This window comes from Belonocnema kinseyi, chromosome 2, assembly GCF_010883055.1.
Source record: "Belonocnema kinseyi isolate 2016_QV_RU_SX_M_011 chromosome 2, B_treatae_v1, whole genome shotgun sequence".
Taxonomy (NCBI): Eukaryota; Metazoa; Arthropoda; class Insecta; order Hymenoptera; family Cynipidae; genus Belonocnema; species Belonocnema kinseyi.
Genome location: NC_046658.1, coordinates 1,742,952 through 1,767,868, shown reverse-complemented (window position 1 = coordinate 1,767,868; position 24,917 = coordinate 1,742,952). Strand labels below are relative to the sequence as shown.

Here is a 24,917-nt window from a genome sequence, read left to right as displayed (position 1 = left end):
AAGACGGTGTCATTTCCACCTTAACATACCATCGCCACATTTTGAGCCAAGACATTCCCGATGATAGCTGCAGGGCGTGCCATGCACACCCCGAGCATTTAGATCACATACTATCTAGTTGTACAAACCCACGCGGGAACGACCTACATTCAAAGGCACAATGCGGAACTAAGAGTACTTTATTACCATCTCTGTCACTCCTATGGCATTCACCTTAATATCGCTCCTCTAAATGCTCCTAGGGAAATTGAGTCAATTGTCGAGAATGGGAAGTGCCGTATATACTGAAACTTTATATTCTCGACAATTGTTTCTGTTGCTCATTCGAGGCCTGACATGGTTCTTCTTGACTTCAAGAAGCGAACCATGTTTGTTATCGAATTTTCAGCACCAGTTGACAAAAACATCATAGCCAAGGAGAATGAAAAGAAAGAGAGATATCGAGACCTTATAAAGGAGTTGCAACGATTGTACAAGGGGGCAAGTTCGAAATCTTAAATGGGAACCCCTATTTTTTATTCCCGGACCTGTCTCTTCGTCAAGCCTCACTGAGGGGGCGGCTGTGCCCCAAGCTCTTTCGGGAGCTGAGGGTATGACGGCCCCTCTGAGCGTGACTATGGAAACGGGAGTGACCAATCAGCCCCCCCTTTCATAAGAAAAAACGCATCAGCGGTTCCCTGAAAAGGAGTGAGGAGGCTAGCGCAGCGGGTCTGTGGACCAGCTGCAGTACCCAACTTTGAAGTGGCCAGTCAGGGGCGGGAGAGGCCTCTCGGTGAACAGGAAGATCGGGGCAGACCTAAATGACTGCTTCCGTTCAAACCATTACCCAGATTAACTTGCATCACAGCAAAGGCGCCTCTTCAGTTTTGCAGAGGGGCATGGCTGTGAGGCACACAGGTATCTCACTAATCCAGGAACCCTGGCCAGTTCGAGATATCATCAGGGGCTTAGGAGGGGCTGGTTTTTGTTACAGGGGCCATAAGGCGGCCAATCCAAGGGCATGCATACTGGCGAAGGAAACAACGTTGTCCCGCTGCTTGACCTATGTTCCAGAAACCTGATGGTGATAGTCACGGATCTTAAAGGATGATAGAGTTCGTGTCAGAATCCGCTGTGCCCACCAGCCCTAAATGGGTTAGAAATCCAAGAAGAACGGACTGGGGTTAGAAATCCAAGAAGAACGTACTGGGGTTAGTTTTCTACAGAGCTAAGAAGTGTATTCTCAGGGATGCCCAGGTCAATTAGAGACGTGGATACCCTGAAGTGCCAGTGCAATACGCAAGGCAAAGCATGAAAGCTGGACCAACTTTTGCACTGATATCGAGAAGGGAGCAGATGCGACCAGATTGGACAAGCTGCTTTCTCGAAATCCGGATGCTATTCTCGGGACTCTAAAATTGCCCGGCGGGGGATACTCAGAGTCGGACGGGGATACCTTGGCTCACCTGATCAAGGCACATTTTCCGAGCTTCAAAAAATTAGGAGATGGGGGGATGCCACCTCTGAGGCCATCAAAGTCGCCTGTGGCCCCATTGGGCCCGAAACGACGGCTAGCCAACGAGATTGTGAGCCCAGCCAGGGTCCGGTGGACCCTGGAATCCTTAAGTCCTTACAAGTCTCCCGGCCCGGATGGTATTTACCCAGTCCTTTTACAGAGAGCTGGTGAGATCATCATTGGGCCTTTGGTGAGACTTTCTAGGGCTAGTCTGAGGTTGGGTTATGTTCCGGCGGCAAGGAGAGGTGCGAGAGTATTCTTTATTCCGAAGGCTGGCAGGATCGGTTAAACTTCACCCAAGGATTTCCGACCCATTAGCCTCACATCTTTCCTACTAAAAACAGTGGAAAGACTCGTGGACAGATATATCCGCGATAAGGTCTTGTCTAGTAGACCTGTTCACATGCAACAACACGCCTATAGGGTTGGTCATTTGACCGAGACGGCCCTGAGCACTGCAATTTGAACTAATTGAAGGACAACTAAAGCAAAAAAGTCTAGCGATTGGAACCTTCATGGACATCGAAGGAGCCTTTAACTACACCTCTGGAGAGGTGATTAGGATGGTTATAATCGCACATGGGGTGCCTACTGCAGTCGGGGAATAGACCTGCCACATGTTGGCCAATAGGAATCTAACCACGACCAAGGGTGACACCACTTTATGTGGAACCGTTGACTCGAAATGTCTGCAGGGGGGCCTTCTATCTCCCTTGCTGTGGTGCCTAGTAGTAGATGAATTGCTTCATCTACTCATGAGTCAGGGCTTCCACGTCATAGGCTATGCAGAAGATATACTAGTTACCGTGCGCGGCCAGCATCTGGATGCGCTCTTCGCAGTAATGCAGCAAGCACTAAGAATAGTTGATTCATAGTGTAAGGGGACTGGACTATCAGTCAATCCAAGTAAGAAGGATGCAGTAGTGTTCACCCGAAGGTACAAGTGGGGAACTACGAGTATATTGAAACTGGGGGGGACAAAAACTCGAAATCAAAGGGCAAGCCAAATATTTAGGAGTTATCCTGGATAAGAAGCTGTCATAGAACGAGCATTTGGAAAACAAGTGCAATAAGCTAGTAGCGACTCTTTGGCCCTGTAGGGCGCTGTAGAAGAGCCATAGGAAAAAGCTGAGGCTTGAAACCGGAGACACTTAAGTGGATCTACACAGCGGTCCTGCAACCCAGACTAACCTATGCGGCAGTCGTCTGGTGGACCAGGGTCGAACTTTCTACTGGGATGTCCCGAGTGGAAAGAATTAGGGGATTGATTCTGAGAGTTATCTTTGGTGCCTCGAAGTCGACACCCACGATGGCCCTGGCGGCACTAATAGGATTGGAGCCCCTCCATCTCACCATAAAAGCCGCTGCTTAGAAGGCGGCCTGGAGAATAAATATGGTGAACGATAGCAGTATCTCGACAGTTATGCGGATACCAATCGACATCACGAAGAGGCCGACACTGAGCATGCCCAGGGACAAAATGTCCACTTGCCACTACCTCTTCGACAAGAAATACCGGGTTAGCTTATCCACAAAAGAGAAATGGGCTAACGGTGAGGCACACCTGCCCAGTGATGGAGACAACTGGTTTACAAATGGCTCCAGGAACAAATAGAACGCTGGAGCAGGTGTATACCGTAGAAGAAACGGAATGGGCTTCACAATTGCGATGGGGTCCTATGCAACAGATGTAAAATCTGAGATTATGGCATTACTCTAGTGCGCCTATAAGGCAATGGAGTACGGCGGAAAAAGAAACATTCGTATCTACTCAGATAGCAGGGCTGCTATCACGGCTCTGAATGGAATGACGACTATGTCGCTGCTAATATAGGAGTGCTTTGAGGCACTGAATAAGCTAGCGGCAGAAAACCGAGTCACTCTGCTTTGAATCCCTGGATACAGTTGCATCAGGGGCAATGAAATATCGGACATGTTAGCAAAGCTAGCAACAAAGGAAAATTTTACTGGACCTGAGCCAGTTGTAGGCATTTCCTGTTGGTCGGTCACTGAAGATATTAATAAATGGCTGACCGAGGAACATCAGAATGAGCGGGATGCGATCCCTGGCTGCAGACAGGCTAAAACACTTTTGGGCTCAAAGCTAAATCCTCATTGAGCGAAAGAAATTCTTAAGCTCGGGAGGAAAGAAGTCAAAATCCTAACTGAACTGTTTATAGGACATGGAAACCTCCGCTACCACAGACATAACATAGGGCTTGAGGAAAGTCCCCTCTGTCGTCTTTACGAAAAAGACAATGAGACTTCCACTCATATCCTCTGTCACTGCCCCGCGATTGCGGGGAAACGTGTAACACTCATAGACAGTTTCTGCATTAGTGAGTCTGAAATATCGGCTAACAGCGTGGCCGCGGTCCTCTCTCTATGGAGAGAACTTTGGGGCCACGCTTAAGGCTTATAAGGGGACACAATGGGATCACCCAAGCGTCAGGGGCTGTGACGGTCTCAACCCAGAATATATAATAATAAAATAATGAAGATCTGGCGATCTTGCAGGCAGTATTGCAGGCAGTATTACTTAATAATTACTTCTCAAGAACGGACATACGTTCTGGCATGTTTTTGAAAATAATAATTACCAAAGAGGTCAGGCATGTCACAATGAAAATGGTATATTCTTTATTGTTAATGTATTGCAGAATCGTTAGCGTGCATTCTCAGTAGCAGTAAAATAAAGAAAAATTGAATTTCGTCGATTACAGTGCCATCTATCGCGAAAGGAGAAAAATGTTTTAGCCAAATCATACGCATGTTTATCCAAAAAATCCGAATATGCAATAAAAAATAGGATTTCCCATTTAAGATTTCGAAATTGCCACCCCCAGGGGGCTGTGTGGGGGCACCGATTTTAACATCAGTGTATATACTTCCCAGAGTGATTAAATTTTGATTCATAACATCTTTTCATTGAGTGCCTATTTTTCGAGATATTTGAAAGTTTCAAGCTAAAAAAAATCGTTATATACATATATATATATACTATAATGAGATATCTTCTGTGAGAATTTTTAACTCAAAGTTTTAACATTTTAACTGAAAACACCAGAATTGTCATTGATTTTAAGTATGTTAAAGCGGCCATATTTTAGGGTTAGGAGATTTCACTTGTCATGAAAACTGACACTCACGCTGCAAATGCTAGTTATATACCCCTGGGGACCAGGTATGCCTCACTCTAGAGCGAAAAGGGGGGCAAATTCAGTACATTTAAGCGATTATTGAGCTCCTTCTTCACGTGGCTGGCGATGTTTTCCAAGTGGTCCAGAGCCCACCCCGTAGAGGTGACTGAACCTAGGTCTTTTCCTCCAGCATTGTCTAATTTAACAACCATGTCTAGGACCGAGCAAACCAATATTAATCGTCACTGTCGTAAAAAATGGCCAAAAATTGGAATTTTTATTGAAATTTTGGCAGAGCTTGCCTAGAAAGTAAAGTCAATCTTACGATGCCATCCCTAGCGTTACTGCCACATACTCGGAACTCTACTTCAGTGACTAACGTCACTATCCACTCTACTAGGACCGTGTGTAAAAGTTTTTCAATGAGGTATAGAAAAATCAGTACTTTCTTAAAGAATCATTTCTGAGTAATCAGTGGCCTCAAAATTTAGCTTGAGAACGATATTATATTGAATGGAGTGATGAAGGTTCCTTACTGGGTTTTTTGTGCTCTTCTGGACTGTGATAAGGTGGTTACATTTTATTGAAATAAATGACGCCATTAGAACCTTTTCTGTTAGGTAGTTTTTAACCTATGGGACATGTGTAAGAATGGCAGCTTGGATGTAGTGCTGTCAATACGCGTGAAATGAGCCCAGAACGGCAGTCCGTCGAAATGCAAAGGACAAATAGCCCATTGCATAAGTTTTTCTGTTAATTCCTTTCATCTGTCGAACATTCTTTTAAATTCTGCGCAAATTTAAGTTTCTCACGCTTTGTTTGGCTCTTGTGCACAATGAAAATAAATTTTATGTTGCTGAATTGCTCAGAAGATACAATTCCAGCTTTCAAAGCTGCGTAAAGCACAGTTGATGTTATATGTGCAACAGCCTTCTCGCTTAAAGTGCATCTCCGTGCAATCATAACAGTTTCAGTAAAGTCTAGTTTGGGCTTAGATGTTCTGTCTCTAAATTTGGGAATATATTGAATAACTCATCCTTAATAGAACTGTCATCGGCTAGGTCCTTAACGCCTACCCCATCAGCATCAAAGTGTTGGCTGTCGTTTGAAAATAAATGTGGGGAAGCATTTAAATGAATGATTAAGAGAAGGAACTTTTAGGTCTAAGCATTCTACATGTGCTTTTAGCACTTTTAATCCATTTCTTTGTTACAGGTAAATCAACTGACACGATGCGACCAATTATTGGACCTCTTTGATCAAGAATATACTGAGGCTCGGGTAATAGAAGAAAAAGCTGACTTCCTACTTTTTAACACTAAGCCGATTTGCCATCAAAACTCTAGAGAGTAAAGGAAAACATCTTTCTATATTGGGAGTTTAACTTCGTCAAAATCGTTGAGGTATTTATTTAAAATCAGGCTATAGTTTACACGACCAAGAACGAATTTCAAAAGTAACATTCTGTTACCTGAGTGAAAAGCTGTGAAAATCCATAGTACACAGCTGGAAATGCTGCCAAATGTAAAAGAATAAAAAACCAGTTAACAATACAAAGATACAGCACTTAAGTAGTAATGAACCAGAACTTCCACTTAATCATGCGCGCAATTCGAAGCTTGTTCAGCTCGTCTCTGCTTGCCAAGCTGAGTGAGGCAGAGTAAGAACGGGGGTCTGCTGTAGTGCTGTAGTGTAGAGGTAGACGGATGGGGGTAGGGATAAGGCTACAACGAAACAATGGAATTAGTGCCCTTTATAGACCCCCAAAAAGGCATCCCGTGGTCCCTCAGGAACATATAACTGGCATTTTGAGACTTGAACATTAGTTTTCATCGAAGGTACGTGAAATCCCTTGACCAAGTCACTTTTACGTAACAAAGTGAAAATTTGGCTGATTTTAGATTGAAACTGCTTATGAGCAATGGAAGTCTTACTCGCGGACCTTTCCGAACTTTAATTACAGAATTTTGAAGAGTGCTATGTTATCTTAGGCATGTTGATAAATTAACAAGTAAGAAAATTCATAAGCGTTTGCGAATTTGTAGTTTTTGTTAGTTTTGTTAAAAGTTATGCAAAGTAGATTTGCGAGGAATGGAAAAGAGTGGCGTTTGTTCAAAGTTTGCTAGGTTTCGCGAATGATCACTTTTTTTGTTCGTTTATTACAAGATATTTAGCAGAAACTCTGCAAGGAATCGAAAAGAGATCTTCAGTTTTATTAATTTCTCTACAAGTTATGCAACGGAAAGTCTGCGAGAAATCGAAAAAAAAGTTTTATGAATTGAAAAGTGATTTCTTTTTATAAATTTTGTGAATAAATGTTTGTTAGAAGTTTCCAGCATTTAAATAAGTTTTTCTGATGAACTTTGCATTTTATAATAAACAATGGAAGAGCCAGGTACATGTAGTTGTCAGATTTCGCTCCTCGTTGGTTGATCAGACCCATATTTTTTGTGCACCCTACTTCTATCCTGATCGACAGCTTAACATCAGAATAAATTTTTATCTGCCGACATTCATTTTAAATATAAAAATAATTTTAAAACATTAGGCACAAAAAAGAAGCTTACCAGAAGGTGCGCTGATGTTACTTCCTGGTTCCTTCTTAATTGATTTTAATTGAGATTTCTTAAATTTCCCTCTCCTCTTATTAGGAGTTGGGGTTGTTTGCTGCTGAATAATCATGACAGTTAATTCTCTCTCCAAGAGGTCAATCTCACGCGCGGCTAATTCCTTTTCTCTTTGTCTCAAATGTTCTTCATGTTGTTTTTGCTGCACCTGCGCCTTCGTCAATTCTTCTTCTCTACAGCGCAATTCCTAAATAGGGAAAAAGTGTTTGTATGCATACACGTAGTATAATTGAAAGACCCCGGGCATAAGAGTGTACGTTTCAAATTTCGTAAATGCGTTTTATAGAGGTAATCTAATTTTTGGACCTAACTCATATCTCTATACGAGGTAATGGTCAAGTTAGATTTAGAAGTGGGTCAAAATCATGTTAGATATATTTTTTTTATAAAGTAATTACATTTTGTACCCTTTCTTTACATAATTCAATAGAGATAAGTAATAGCTTCAAAGCACTGTCTGTTTTCTTTTAAATTAAAAAAATTAAAAAGGTACGCAACTCTTTGTATGTCAATATTTTTGTTTTTGAGGACGCGCCATACTATTTCTGAGATATTTATTATACAAAGGGGAACAGTCGGAGAAAGCAAGTAGCAGCGAGAGCGTTCGCAGTAAAGGGGAAAAAGAGGAAATGATTAGAGAACCAAATGCACTTGGTCGAAGATGCGGAAAGGGGCAATGGCATTTGGAAAGAGAAAAACCATAAGAGAGACCGATATGACGGAAATGTGATCAGCAACTTAAAATTTCTTATAAAGGGATTTAACAAGGAGACTTTTGAAAGACTGGATGATATGAAGAGGCAAGCGGGAGGGGGGGGGGGGGGGGGGGGGGGGGGGGGGTACATACGAGGTAAGAAAAGTGAGATAGTAATGGGTAGATATCCATGAATTATGGAAGAGAGAAAGAGAAGGTATGGAACAAATTGGAAAATACAGAGAGTAGGCAGAGGGAGAATGAGGAGGATAGAGACAGGGAAATGAAAGGGACAATAGGGGGTAGAGGAAGAAGAATATAATAGTTACAAGTTTGAAAGTGGACAGTGAAGTGGGAGAGAAAATTATTAGAAATTTGGTGAGAGCCATCAGTACGCAAGTCAAAGTGAAAGGGATAAAGATACTAGGACTGAGGAAGGAGAAATAATTTACGTTTTAGTGAAACTAGGGAGTGAGCAGGAGAGGTATGATTATACAGGATAAAAGAAGCTGTTACAGAAAGAAATGAAAGAATCAAAGATCTGTCGTGACGGGAGAGAAGAAGATACTGGCTAATCGAGCGAAAGGCATGGGTTTAGAGAAGTAAAGTAAAGGTGTTTTTAGTAAGGATTGGGGTATATAAAATATAGGTGAATGGAGAGATATGGATTCAGGACGATAAAGCAGAAGACTTGAGGTACGTTAGGTAATGGGAAGTGAATGGAGGGAAAGGGGGGAAGGAAATGAGAATACAAACGTTACGGGAGTGTTTTAAAAGGCAACAGGACTTAAATGAAAGGAAGAGCAGAGAGAAATGCAAAAAGAGAAACGTGATAGTAGCATTCTGGAACGTATCGGATTAAAAACACGGATAAAGGATTCTGAGGAAAATTGTCGGAAAGTGATGGTGGATGTTGTATGCGTTTACGGGAGATGAGGAGAAGAAGGAGGATGGAGAGCAATAAGAGATTGGACAGAGAAGGAGGAAGGGTTGGTGCTAATAGGCGAGGACCTGAATTCATAGACCGGGGAACAAGGGAAAGAGGTGTGGCATAATAAAAAGGTACATTTGAGCTGTAGTACATAGCAAGGTACATAGCTTTAGGTCCTTGTTTGAAGTATCACACAGATACAGATCATCCATGTACAGAAGACGGGACATATGATTTGGTGCCTTGCTCCACGTGATCACCGTTAAAAACATAAACATAATGCACTGAAGAAGTCTGTTTCAATAATATCCAGCATTGAGAAGAAAGAAGGAAACGCGAAAAGAAAATGGGCAGTCGTGAGGAGGAAACGTTAAGAGCATTTAGAGAAAAAAACATAAAACAAGGAGATTGGGGGTACGGAAGAGCAAGGAATTGACACGCTGCTAAAAAACTTGAAGGTGAGATGGTGAGGAAGAGCGTCTCTGTAGCACTCATGAAAACAAAGAGCCACCCTTGTTAATTCTTTTTTGTTTTCGTATTTTATTGTTCACTGTGAAGGCAGTCGTTACGCTTTTATTAACTATCGCATGTGCTCAGCTATTGCCTCGATCTTATTTTCGAACTCGTTCTCTAGCTCTGTGGTCCGAAGAAACCATGAGACATGCTATTATGTGTTTTGCTCAATGGATTTAACGCTAAACAGAACCATAGTGCACTGCAGAAGTCTCCTTGAAATATAGTCGTCGTAATGCTATCGTTCTAGTTATTCTTGGTTGCCCACGATCAAAATACTTGATTCTGGCACCCCAAATCATCATAGCACGACTTAGGAAGTCAATGATGGGTTGGCAGGTTTTGTAAATTTTTAAGACTTCAAGCAAATAGTCACGCAGTACAAAAGGAAACGCCTGCTTGTAATCAATGTATGCCACATGCAAGTTTCTTTGGTGTTTACGAGAGTAAGTCATAGCAACAGCGTCTATAGTGACTATATCTTTACTGTCTCGAGTGTTATAACAACATCCTTTTTATTCTTATGTAAGGATGTCATTTTCGACGCAGTGAACATATTTCTAATCTTCGATGATAGTTGTAAGACATTCATAAATTGTTAAAGACAGATTATCGGTCCAAATTTAGATGGATTTTGAGTTTCTGGTTTCTTAGGCAACTTATACGAAGTAACCTGAAGCATAAAACCTGGAATCGGATCTGGGTATTTGATGATCTACTGAAACTCCATGCCAACGTAAGATTCACCATTTCCGGACCTAGAGCTTTCCAGTTAGTTGCTCTTTTCAAAAACGCTTAAATATCTAAAGCTTTGGTGTTTTTCAGCTCCATTTCAGGGTTGTCTTTCTGATTATTTTGATTTAAACTCAGTTCACGATCGAACCTTTTTTAGTCTGCCTGAAAGGTTCGATTTTGTTGCATTCTTGCACTACTTTTCTTGTACCACCGCAATTTAGCAGTGTGAATCTCAAGTATCTGCCTTTGGGAGCGTATAATCTCATCCAATATTTCTGTTGTTAAAGTCTCAATGTACCGAGCGCATCTTCCAAAGGGTGTACATCAATAGGAAGTTTATGTTTGACTTCCATTTTGATAGCAGCTATTCCAGCAGCTGAAAGTAGTCTGTTTACACACATTGAGCATTTTGACATGGTATGGCATCTAACCCCAAATCAACTTGTTGTTTAATCTCCATTGCACGGTATTCTGAGATATGTAGATTGGCTGGAATTACAACTCTATTTGTGACACTTCCGTATATTTATATGTATATTGTAACGTTTTCGAAAAACTAGAAGGGGTTCTATGACCGCTTAGTTACGCCGACTCAAGGGATTACGGGGCCTGTTATCTACGATTTAGTTTTCTCCAGCAGATAATGAACCAAGAGATCAAAGAGTTTGGTTCAGTGTAAAGTGTAGAAAAAAGTTCAGTGGAGAACATTCAAGGTGAAAGTGTGTTAGTGCACATCAGGTGTTCTTTTCAGTGCACAGTTAAGGTAAATTGAGGATAAATATGTGAACATCAGTCGGTTATTTCAGTGCACAAGATACTGTTAAAATATGTGTAGACATCTTTTTAGCTTGCGCTAATACTGGTCTTTTAGTGGAGAACAATGAACTGAATCACATTAGGAGTGACAAAACTGCACGAGAGGCTTGGGACTCCCTACAGTGCTATTACCAGAAGGCTACGCAATCGAGCAATATATTTGAATTGATACGGATTTGTAAGTTGACGTTGTCTGAAGATGGAAACATAGAAGATCACATCAAAGAGATGTTGGATATTGTAAACAAATTAACGGCCTTTGGAAGCAACTAAAGGGCAATCTAGTAACCGCAATGCCACTGAGCAGTTTTACAGATTCCTGCAGCGCTTTGATTTCCAGATCACAAAATAGGCCCGAAAGTGATATTACAATCGATTTCGTCACAGGGAAGTTAACTGACGAATTTTGAAGACACAAAAGGGGCTGAAGTTTTAGTGGCCAAAGTGACACAGCCATGAAGGTGGAAAGTTAGCAAGATTATAGGAAACGCAGAAGTGAGTGTTTTTTCTGTAAAAGATCGGGACATTATAAGAAGGATTGCAGTAAGTATGAAGTATGGAAAGCTAAGAAAAAACAAGGCAAATAAATTCAAAGAAGATCAAAATAAGATATTTTTTGTAACAAAATCAAGTACAAAATTCGACAGTTTACAAGAAATCTACAAGGGAAAGAGTCATATGGTACACTCAAAAGATTTTTTCAAAGAATTTAAACCAATGAAGGAAGGATACGTGCCTTTAGCAGACGACAGCGAACCTCTTGAAATTTAATGAGCAGGATCGGGAACAATAAAGTGCATTGTGAACAATGTCAAAGTTATAACAGTAAATCTGACGGATGTTCTCTATGCACCTAGACTTGGCTCAAATTTTTTATTTCAGTGACGAAGTTGACTCAAAAGGGTCATCAAGTAATCTTTCAGGATAACGTTTGTAGTGTCATAAATATTAAGAACAACAAATTCATGGCTACAGCAAAGTTATCCCCGGATTTATACAAAGTTAGGATAGAAACATTAGGATGAACGAAGATAGAAAGGGCCTGTGCAGCAGTAAACGAGCGATTTCAAAAGGGAAATAAAATTTGGCAGCGATCTCTGTGTAAATGCCCCGAACAGACACACCTTACAGTCGTTGGCAGTCTATAATCTCATCCAATATTGCTGATGTTATTTGTTTCGATGTACCGAGGGTCGATGATTGTAGTAATTTGGTTTATCAGCCTTCTGGTTCTACTTCCTTTTTTATTGTCAGTCAATTGACCCAATTTGCACCTTACTTTGCGAAAATCCATATCCAACCTAATCTTTCATGGCGAATGTCGATCCCTTCCTGGGACAAAGAATGCATTTGTAGGACTTGTCTTGCACGCAGATCATTTATGATGTTCATTATAATTATTGTCTCAGGCTTAAGATGGTTACAGATGGTTCAATATAATTATAATAATAATTAATGTTCAGGCTTAGGATGGTTTCAGTACAATATTACGAAGTTATTTTTGTTTAAACTTTTTTTCAATAGTCCGCACGGGTCTGTACCGGCATATATTATCAGTCACGAACGCTTTTTTGTAATGCAATCAAGTGGTCTGATAAGTATAATGTGCATGATGGGGGGACCTACAGCTTAAGGTTGGATCCAAAACCACCAAAACCACGGTGAAGGTGCATAGAAAAATGTCCAAAGGTACCGGCACAGGTATCGAAGCCCAGACCTCTAACGTAAGGTCCGAGCGCCAAAGCAAATAAGCCACCGAGGCTACCGAGATATATTTTTTTACAAACTTTTTCTCGGGTGAACCCAGTTTTTCATCATAGCCACGAACTAAATCAAGTGACTGATCAGATGAAGTTAATTTAACCTGTTGACTTGTACGCTTTTTTCCAGTTTTCTGGCCAAAATAGGTACATGTGAGTTCTTTTTGAAAATACACAGAAATTCGTTTCTAGGGTTTTCGAGGTCGTCCATTTGGTTTTCGTACTTTGAATTTGCAATTAGAGACGCAAAAATACCCTATATACAAATTTCCATGAACAACGCACAAATGATATTCACAGTCATAAGTCGCCATACTGGATCTGCCATTTTGGAAAAATGATACATTATTTGATAGTAGATTCCTTATCTGAGACTAAAAAACTCTTGTTTATCAATTTTGATTGAATCACGATTAATGAAAACATGTACATCGCAAAGGGTTAGAAGTTTATTTAAAAAATTACCATATACGACACCATTTTGAGGACGCCATTTCCAATTTTTATCATTCTAATGCTTCAGTCGCATAGAGAATTTCAAAAAATGATCTTATACGAAATTTCAAAAGAATCGGTTGAAAATAAAGAAAGTTCTTCAAATTTGTACATATATAATACATTACCAGTCAACCGGTTAATACGTTGTTTGAAATCTTTTGTGATGATGTTGTAGGTGTAAAATTAGGAGCATGGTGTAGTTTAGAGTTCGTCTTTAACTGCTATTATACTTAAACAGCGGCCGTGAGCCTTGGAGGTGACCAAATCCCTCTCGGGATAAGCATAGCTCGTTTGGTTTTAGCCTTTTTATATTATTAGGAACCAAGGAATTTATACGGTAAGTGTAAGTAAGGGATATGTAGGAGAGTGGATAGATTTTTAAACATTGTAGTATTCATGTGTTGCTTATTCTAACAGAATACACATCCTACAACACTGTAACAAACCAGGAACAAACGTAACATCAGGAAAATTTTTATTATTGATCCAAATTTGTTAAGGAGTGATAAAAAATTATTAAGGGTTTGAGCTTCAAATGTGATATGACAATTCTCGGCATAATTGAAAACTTTTCTTTACCTGAAGAAAAAAAAACATTTTAAAAACGATTTGACGTAGTATTATCAAATTGCATACATGTTGACGGTAATAGGAAACAATCAATTCCGTGACATAACGCAAGCTCTTTTGTCGGTTTTATTCAAATTAGAAACAGAAAACTGTACCATAATGTTTGTCAGAATTCCGCAATTAGATCCAGAACAGCTTCAGGTTATTCTGCATCGTTCATGAAATCTTTGGAGCAAGAAGTGTTACCAAAGAGATTTGGATTTATTGCGACATTCAGACGTCATCTAATTGATTTTTAGCCCACGGTGAGCTAATATTAATGTTTAAAACACAGAAAAACAAGTGGATAAAAGTTAACTTTATAGCACCTGCCGTTTGCATGGAATCACATACATTTTAGAGGCAAAAACTTATGGTTAGTTAGTCATATAATGTTAGAAAATTACTCCCTAAATATAAATGTAGTTCGAAACTGGACAGCCCAACCATGCTTACTTGGCTAAATTCGTTTCGCATCAACTAGAAACTAGATTGAAAGCAAGTTTTTTTATCAATATAAAATAAAACAGCTTACCTCTTCTAACGATCGACATGCCTTTGCATTGCATTTGAAAAAGATTACAATTATTATTTAAAACTGACGAATAAGAAGTTCACTCTTCCATTCATATACATACACATAATTAAACAAAAGGTTTAGCCAAAGGTTATATTTAGCCATTCATCGAAAATAACATTGGCTCCCATTATAATCGCAGTAAATCACACTTATGGCCACGTCTTATAACCCCAATATAGGTGGTTGCAGTCTGCGTTGGACTCAAGACAATAATCCGGCAAAAGTCTTGTCAACCCTTAGTACAAGGAGCGACCCCAGGACGATCGTCTTCTGCATTCCCCCCGCAAGCGTCTTAGCATTTCGTAGATACACAGGGATGCTTTTCAAGCTATTAGACAGTGAAAACTTGACACTTTAAAGAGCACTGAGGTTCAGGACGACTAGATTAACAGAATATTCCCGGCATAAATGTCTGAACTCCTTTATTAGGTCGTTATACCTCCGTTTCTATTTAATGTTCCTTGGTTATGGTATTTTTCCACTGTTACCGAAAATTCGATAATGAACATGGTCCGTTTCTCGAAGTAAAAGAGAACTATGTCAGGCCTGAAATGCACAACGGAAACAATTGTCCAGAATATGAAGTTTTAGTATATACGGCACTTTTTATTTTCGAAAGTTGAAAGTATCTTAGCATCTTGTTGATACACAGGAATGCTTTTCAGGCTATTCACTAGTGACAGTCAGGCAGCTTCAAGAGTGCTGACAAATTAAAATCGATACACCCAAAACTTATGATTAATTTCATGAGATGGAAATGTCGAGACAAATGTATTAAAATATAAATCAAATTAAAGGGTAGAAGTGAGTTATAACTCTGAGTTTTGGTATCACATTGGATTGTCAATTATTATTATTTTTAGTTACAATTCTATAATGATGAGTACATAAAAAGAAATTAGGAGAATAACGATACACTATTCAATGTAAAATCGGTCGTAAAAAAATCATGATAGGTCATTTCTGACGTGAAATCGTCCGATCTTTCGATTTATGTAGTCAGAATGTTCCAAAACTGTATATTAACAGTTATGATTATTAATTTAGCTGAAAATGCGAAATTTCGCATGAATTTTTAAATTGATACTTTGTTCTCGCAACTGCTTGAGGAGTCTTAAGTTTAGGGAAATTTTTGCGTCGTTCGACGCTAATCTTTAAAATTTAAGACAAGGTTCTTAGACATTCAATATGGCAGCATTCAAAATGGCGCTTCAAAGTGCAATTTTTTTTATATTTATGTTATTTTCTTATCAAAAATGTATTTATTTCAATCTTCATGAAAATTCATATATATGGGGGTTTTTCGAGGCGCTGATTACAAATCCGGCATCGGATTTTCCAATTTCAATATAGCGGATCGAATATTGACAACAAAGAAAATCAATAATTTGACGAATTTTCATGAAAATTTGTATACAGGTTTTTTTTGGGTCACTGATTACGAAACTGACATCAGAATTTTCAAGTTCAAAATGGCCGATAGAAAATGGACACCAAAAAATAAAAAGTCTGACAATTTTCCTGTAAATTTGGATATGGGAGTTTTTTGGGTCGCTGATTGCGAATCTGGTGTTATATTTAATAAATTCAAGATAGCAGATCAAACATGGCGGACAAAAATGAAAAAGTAAAAAAGGCTCTATCAAAAATAACCTATCTTAATTTTGTTTACGACCACCGAAAAGGTTTAGATACGTTTCAACACGATCGAACGCATCGAGCATCCGACAATGGGTCGACAAATAGTGCCGATCACCCTAGAGTTTGGGGTACTGAAAATAAGTTGTATGGAAACAATACGACGAACTGGAAAAGCTCTCACATTGATTGGAAGAATTAACTCAAAGATGCCTTGCTGGAATGCTATATTGCCAGCATCAACCCTGTTCATAGAGGCTTTATAACGCGCATGCACAGTCTGTGATGCCCAAAAAATATAGAGCTTAAGCACTTTTGCATCAGCCTTTGCGAAATCAAACCCTTTAGCTCTAAAAAGAAATGTGTACGTGGAGCGCGTCCCGGCCCACTGTATGAACAAGCTGCAGATGTAGAGCAGGACGCGACATTAAGAACAACCGACGAAAGCAGTCACCTTTTGAGAGAAGATCGCGATTTTCGTTCAAGAAGAAACATTAGCATCCAGGTTCCCCCTAATCCCCAAGACCTGGATGAAATGGATACCTCCCTTCGTGAGGATATTTCGGAGGAGTTCGATCTCTGGACCAAATATTGTTCAGTTTATGGTGCTGCTAGAGCGTTGGCAGACTCAAATCGAAGCCTAAAACCAACAATGGATTAAAATACCAAAAGACGCTAGTAGACCGTTCACGGAAAGGATTCGAAAGTTCGTCCAAGAACTGAGGACCTAGCATCACACACTGAATAAGTAAAAGCTGCTGACAATCAAGCAGCATATTGTTGACGAAATACGGGCATTATCTAGCAAATAAGAGGGAGAGATGGATTAGGGTGAATCGGCAGTTTCTCGCTGACCCATAACGCCTCTTCAATGATCTCCCTATTTCTGGCAAAATCCACCCAAGGCCAACGAGGTAGATACTTTTTGAAGATAAATAATCAAGATCTCAAGATGACAAAAGTTAAAATAAGATACTAATAATACCGTCCGATTCAAGGGATTTTGCGAAAACCTCATAACAACTTAGGAACAACAAGAAATTTCTCGCTGCAGGACTGCACTGTATCAAGAACTTCTGGCACCTTCTACACACCAACGTCTGGCCCGCATATTCACCTCATATTTTAAGCTTAAACCGCCCATTCTGCAGTGGCTGCTCTAAGGGCACACTAGAGTCCTACCGAAAAAGGGCGACTTGTCCAACTCAGAGAATTAAGGATTGTTCGAATAATTGAGCCTGTGTGCAAAGAGATTAACGAAGAATTTAACTCAAAAAAAGATGTAGCACGCTGCCGACAGAACCTGCTAATTGACGAGTGCGTCTGTAAAGAAACAGCAGTCTAATTACCGCATGCTGTCAATGGCCTGAGTTGACTACCGGAAAGCTTTTGATTCAACTTCTATAGACTTATCAGCTGTCTGTTGGAAAGCTTGGGAGATTTATGCACCTTTGAAAAACTAGATTAACTTTCTGATGTGGAAATGATCGTATGAGAACGAACAACGTCACGCTTCTACCTCTGTCTATCACATTATCTAATTCCCCTGGATACCTCTATAGGAAGAATAATCTCGAGCATAAGTTGACTTATATATTTTATATGGATGACCTTACAGATCTATGCTTCTGGTCCAAGCAAACCTTATCTTGCTTTAAATATCGTCAAGGACCATACAGAAAATATTTGCATGGTTTTTGAATTGGATAGTTTTCCAAGTTTAATCTGAGAAAAGAAAAAATTACTGGCCTTCCCGCTAGTAATCATCAATCGCCAGGCCTTGATATCACCACGCGTAAGATCAGGCATATGCATTTGAACTTGGACATCAATTCGTCCTTTCCGCGATTACACATCTCACAGCGCCAAGGCGAAAGCAGACTTCTGAATCTCCAGGGTCTTCATATCCGAATTTCTCTGAGTACAGCTTACATCTTGGCAAGCAGGACAGATCCTCTCCCAAAAATGGTCAGGAAAAACGATATGAATGGCAAAGGAGCATTCTGTTACAAAGCCTTGGAGCAGGCGACCGAGACCCTTGGCCTGAATTTTAACATCAGAAACGAGTAAAGTGTATTACTCATTATTCAGTCGTTCCATACGGAAACGACGCATATATACAGATATAAGGCAGCCCGAAGAAAACTTTATTAACATATATATCGCTATTATGGTGTGGGCGGCAACCCTGCCTGCCGAACACTCCGAGGGAGATAAGACTTCGAGAAACAAACTATGTTCGTGATCTAACTGTACTGTGACTGTACCCAAAATATTCGGTTAAGCGGAATCAACTGTTTGCAGAGAAATAATACAGTTAGAAGAACTTCATATCGGAAGTTAGAATATCAAAGAAGATTTAGAGAACCTTGTAAGGGTAATGAGTGAGTATCGCGAAACTGCGTGGAAAAATATTTCCGACTTAGGATTTACAGCTGATTAAAATGCGAATAACCGAAGTAAGCCGGTAAGTAGCAAAGCTTATTCTTATTTATTATTTTATTGGTTAAAAGAGCGAATAGCAAATCACGCATGGCCTTTGACGCACGAAAATTAAATAGCCAGACTGAACGAATTAACTTTCCGTTAATAAATTTAGATGATCACTTAGCAATGTTGAACGGCGCGAAGTTATGCATTACGCTAGATTTTGTGAATGGTTGTTTACACGTCCCAAATGCGAAGGAAGATCGTCGTAAACCTGCCTTTATTACTCCCGGTGATTCGGGGGAATTTACGCATATGATATTGATCTTATCTATGCCCCAGTTTATTTTTCAAAACTGATGCGGAAAGTTCTTGAATTACTTCGAGAACATTGTGTTCTTTATTGTCTAAAAGGCATCTTGATAGCTGGAAAAGATTGGCAGGATCTAAGAGAACAACTTATATTAGTCCTTAAAGTATTTAAAAAAAACGGATCTCACCATTCATCTTTGTAAATGTGCATTCATTCAGCAAAGAGCGAAATATTTAGGATTTATGTTTTCAAAGGGTGAAATTGAGCAGACTGATTCAATGATACGAAGAATTATTGAGTTTTCGAACCCTTCTGATGTACACGAGCTTCGAAGATTTTTAGGTCTTGCGGGGTTTTTAAGACAATTTGTTTACAAATTAACAGAAATTGCTGACATATCCTATGCTTTACTGCAAAATAACGAACTTTTTAGGTGAGTTGCAGACGCAGATCGAGCTTTTAATATGTCGAAACAGATTTTGTCGTTTAAACAAATTTTCTAGGTTCTCGACCACTTGCTCTACGGCTTGGTAAGGGGAATGCTTTTTTGCCAATCACCTTGTTATTGTGGATATTTTACAGGAGAGGAGTTTTTGCATTTGCGACGATGTAAGATATGCTCAGGATAATTGAGTTATGAGGACACTGAATTTTTGTGAAATTTGTTGAAAACAGACACAAAGAAAGATCAAATCTGTCGAAGGAAAATCTTGTATGATTAAAAGAGATGTTTTATGGTGTCGCCCTAAAATAAGCCCCACTGACAGATGAAGCTATTAGTTGTCACGCAATGTTCTATAGATGAAACAGTATATCTGGTTTTATAACGGAGCATCAACCTTTCTATGCATCTTACTATCTGTGGACGAACCCTGGGATGAACCAAATTAAGGAATATTCAAATTTTTTAAATTAGACTGAAGAATATTATAGGCTGCATGAAAATAGAAGACATTTTTGTTTCTTTTTTTTTTTTTTGAAAAAAACTACAGTCCACTGCAGATGTACATTCTCTAAGAAAATGCTGTTTGTGACATAACGACACAAATATGGAATTTTTTCGAAACTTACAAACATATTTTTACTAATCATTCAATTTTCAACTTTGCTTGCCATCAGGTTTTTGTTATAGAGATTCTTTACTTTCTATACATTTCTGGAATTCCTAGTGGCAGTTTTTGTAATTAACCGAAAGCTTCAATAAGGGAACTTCGACCTCCACGAGAGTCACCGGATTTGTGTATACCAACGCTGTCATTGACAGATTGTGATTTTTGAACGCAGCGTCTTTGTAAATGCTTCTGTTGATCAGCAGGTTCTTCCGTCAGTTATAGGCAAATAAAAAGATCTTAGGCATCGTATTCAGACAAGTTATGGGCCTATAATTCCTAGGGTTAGACAAGTCGCCTTCCTTCGTTAGGAGTACAGTGCGTCTTATCACCGGCCACAGTGTATTGGGCATCTTCGACTTTAGACATGAGGTGAAGATCCGAACTAGATGTGGATGTATAGAAGTAAGGTTCTTTCACCAGAAGTTATCAGCACCGACTAATTCTGCCGTAGAGAAATACTTCGTGTCCTTTAGTGCTTGCTTCACCTTTTCGACCCTGGTTGTTGGACATTGTGATGTTGCGGTTTCCCGAACATCACAAAAGTAAAGTTATCTGGAAATTTATTAAAATACGCTTGGTTTGTATGAAAAGTAAATTTTGCACTCATTATTATTTTTTTTTTAATTTAAGATTTATTTGGCTATATCTCCTTTTTTTTATTTTGTGCATAAAATCGCTATGCGAGCTTTTGAATTCTGCGGTCTTGAGAGGAGAATCTTGAAGGTCTTCACCACCTCACATTGCGTCATCGACTAGGGTCTATCGTCACCTTCACCTTAGCGAGGCTTCTTCTGTCTTGTGACCTTCAGCGTATTCTTCTTCTGGATTTACCTCCTGGGTTATCGTATCTGCTGTCTCTTTGGTTGTATGAGATTCACGATATGTCTCTGGTGAAAGTGGATCAACGCGATTACCAGCTTAATTATGGATAAACTAGGTAATTTCGCCACCTTATATATTTTATTTTATTTCTGGCTGCATTTGGCATTTGGCCACCCGGCTAGCCTCGACTTTCCAAGGACCGCTTTTCCCGCTTTTCGAGAATCAGGAAAGAATCTTGGTCGATGAGTTGATTCACCGAGGCAGAGAAAGACACAACGAAGAGAAGAAAATACGATAGGGCAGACCCTGAGATCGTCGATAGAAGCAATATACGACAACTTCGCGCTAGAGAGAAACATACATAACTGAGCGTACTACAGAACATGCATTCAGATACAAACGTCTGATCTGATAGATTTAGTCTTCTGAACTTTCGTCGAGGAACAAAGTATCTGCAACGAACCTGCTTGCCGTCCCGGTATTACTTATCTCAAATAGCCACAAATAAACGGGACCCTCTTCTTATAATGGTCAGGAAGCACAAAGAAATTGGCAAAGGAGCTTTTCTGTAAACAACGGTCGAGGAAGCTGCTGAAACACTCGGCCTTAACTACAATATCAGGGGTGAGCAAAATGCATTAAATCTTATCTATCTCGAGTCCTCACTTCTGAAAGCCCGGATTAAGATATCACATAAGAAATACTTCCGTGAGTAGCTTCTTAACAAGAAGAAGCAGGGTATCGTCCACAGAAATGTGGATGATCAGTCGATGACGTGTGAACTAACGTTTGCTTTCCTTCAATCATCCGGATAGAAGTCGGGTACGGAGGGTTTTATTTTGGCATATCAAGACGGTTTCACTTTCAGTTTAGCATATCGTCGCCACATTTTGAGTCAACACATTCCAGATGATAGCTGCAGGGCGTGCCATGCATACTCCGAGCATCTAACACACATACTATCTAGTTGTCTAATTCATGCGGGAACGACCTACATCCATAGGCACAATGTGTCACTAAGAGTGCTTTATTACGATCTCTGTTACTTTTTCAGCATTAGACTTAATACCGTTCCGCTAATCGCTCCCAAGAAAATCGAGTCAATTGTAGTCATCCTGATCATCAGTACTCTTCAAGGTTCCTAATTTTCACTAGTTAATAGCCTGAAAAGCATTGCTGCGAATCAACAAGCTTCTAAGACAATTTCGGGCAAAACGCAGAATGCGGTCGTCCTTGGGTCGCCCCGTGGCCTCAGGGTGCACGAAATATTTGCCGGGTCGTCGTATTGAATTCTTCATACACTGTAACCACTTATCTTACGGTCGTGAAACGTGGTTACAGCTAGAATTTTACCGTGATTTCTCTGGAAGCGGATGCAGTTTTTCAGATTAGCATCCGCTCCCGAAGAAGGGCAACTTGTCGGACAATACCAATTACAGGTGAATAGCTTGACTCAAAACGCTGTATAAGATCTTCACAGCCATCCTAAATAGTGGCGACAGATGTACGAATAGTGCGGATCAAAGACAGTCGTAGCAGAATACCAGGAGAATCTGCTAATCGTCAGGTCCATCTGCAAAGACGCATCAATCTACTAGCTCTACCTGTCGACGACCTGGATTGCCTACCGAAAAGCTTTTGATTCAACTTCACATAAATAAATATAATAGCAAGTTGAGCTATTCTGATCAAATTACGAAGCTTTAACGTGAAAAATTAGCCCTAAACTCATTCTGTATTTGCTCGAACTCATTCAATTGCAGCGTGCTTAAATTGCATGAATTCTTGCTAGAATAACAAGAGTTAACATCATTAAAGTGTGATTTCCGATGAATGTACAAAAGAGTTACCCGACAGGTTTGGTCTTCTGAACTGTCATTTAGGAACAAAGTATCGGCAGCCTGTTCAGTGCAACACGTTGCTTGCCGTGCCAGTACTACACTACTTATTTGGAGTGGTTGCATGGACGAAAGAAGAGCTCAGATACCTTGACATCAGGTCTCGAATGTCTTTTCAACGAGGTAATTCTGAGAGCAAAGCTTATAGCCCTAAACTGACAAGATCCTCTTCTTGAAATAGTCAGGAAATATGAAGAAGTGGACAACTTAGCATTTCTGTATGCAGCAGCTTAGAAAGCTGCTGAAACACTATGCGTCGACTTCAATATTAGGGATGAGAAAAATGCATAAAAACTTCCCATAATGGCTCCTCGTCTATAACATCACAGCCAAGTAGAAGAAAAAAGAATAGAGGTAACGAGACCCTCGAAGAAAACCGTAGCGACTGTACTGAAAATATTCAGTTAAAATAATTGTTCTTGCGATCGGTGGCTTTGGCCGTGCAAAATCATCACTATTTCGTAACCTCAAAGCCGTAACCAGCGTGCCAAAAATTTCCTAAGGCACTTGCAGAATTGTCGTGTCCTATGGCAGCACATCTCACGGTCGTGAGAGGTGGCCATAGGTGAAATTTACTGTGGTTTTGCTGGGAATCAGTGTCATTCGCATATATGAGAGAAAGACAGATAGTGATAGAGAAATAGAAAGATATAAAGAAAGGGGCGAGAGGCGGGGCAAGCAAAAACAGCCTGACACTGATGTGTCATTTTCGGGTCCTTATAAAACGGGTACAATTTGATATAGATCATTTGATATGATTAGGCCAAGCGGAGAAAAAATAAGTTTTAAAAAGTCGTACTTCTGAGTACTTGGTAAAAAGCGCAAGTATTAGTTTTTGTGTACCCTAAATAATATAACCAATTTTCTAAAATCTTGCAAAATTTCAAGCTTTTGAGTTTTTCCAAGAAAAAAGCTCACTTTAGAAAGCACAAATAACTAAAATAATAAAACTAAAACATATTTTTGAGCATGCAAAATTTTCATTGCTTGTTTTTATTATTAAAATCAACGCATCCTATTGAAAAATATATAAAAATAAATAAAAGAAAATACGTCTGTTTCAGTACCATTGGATATTATGAATTGTAATAAAATAAAATTGAAATGATATATTATTCAGAGTAGCTGAGATTAACATTTAATGCGAAATAAGGAACAAATATTAATGTAAACATGATAAATAAAATGTGTACTTTATTGTGCAATATCTGAATAGGCCATTCCAAACCGAGGTACACAAATAAATATAATATACATTAGATACAATAGAGTTTTGAACATAATGTAGAAAAGTTCACATTTTTGACATGATCAAGTGCGAAGCACGAGTCACGTTATGATAATGTGTTCGTTAAAGCTAAAGGAGTTTTAACAAAAGAAAATTTACAATCACTAAATCACAGTTGACGATGCTTTGACCTTTCATTTTTAACGGTCCGAATTTTTCGACTTATTATTGCTCCACAGAACCCAGGATATCGACCGACCTATTTCACAGTTTACGCATAAAGGTTGTTTTACATTTACATTTTTTCATACAACCTAATTCAACACATACACACAGAGATCGATTCTATTTCAAATCATTTTAGAAAAATATATGTGCGTATAAAGAAAAATTCCAGTAAGTATGACGTGGGCTAAACAATTTTTATCGTTAGAAGATTTTTTTTATAAAATCGATGTTTGCAATTTTTTTCTGATATAATTGAATTTACAAAAATAATGCCAAGGCATTACAAACGACCACATGGTTTTTTTAAACAATATATTTGAATACATTTCACATTCGTTCATATATTTTTCAATAAAACAATTGAGCTCTTCAATTGTTTAAAAAAAAAAATAATACCTGGGCCCAAATTTTCAGATTTTTATTATCAATCGTTTCATTGAAAAATATATGGATAGATGTGAAGTTTACTTAGATATATTGTTAAACAAACTTCTTAGTCAAACAATGTCTCGGGTTTTCATTATTTTTGTAACTTAAATTATTTCAGCAAAAAATTAAAAAATTCGATTTTATAAAACAAATCTTCTAAAGACAAACATTATTTAGCCCACGTAAAACTCATAGGAATTATTCCTTATAAGCACATACACTTGTCTAAAATATTAAACAAAAATGGTGGTTATTTCCATAAACAACGAGAATCTGGAAAGAAATCAGAAATATCTCAATTAGGTCAAAAATTATATAAGTTTAAAGAAAAAATACGTATCGCCTAATTTTCCCTAAAAAACAACATATTTCGTCATTGAGAGATTCTGCAACTTCAAGCCTGATTTAAAATGGATTTGATCTA

The 24,917-nt window shown here is 39.1% G+C and overlaps 1 protein-coding gene across 2 annotated transcripts in view; it reads right to left on the bottom strand.

Annotated features, from left to right (window-relative positions):
• Positions 1-24,917, bottom strand: part of LOC117167909 (mitogen-activated protein kinase kinase kinase 10) — a 189,614-nt gene that overhangs the window by 42,616 nt on the left and 122,081 nt on the right. Inside the window, exons 8-9 of one of the 2 annotated variants that reach the window (XM_033353151.1) lie at positions 14,354-14,374; positions 7,203-7,449 (exon numbers count right to left, since the gene is read on the bottom strand). In XM_033353151.1, coding sequence (XP_033209042.1) covers positions 7,203-7,449; positions 14,354-14,374 — 268 coding nt within the window. The remainder of the gene's footprint in view (positions 1-7,202; positions 7,450-14,353; positions 14,375-24,917) is intronic. The other variant, XM_033353152.1, reaches the window with a different exon arrangement.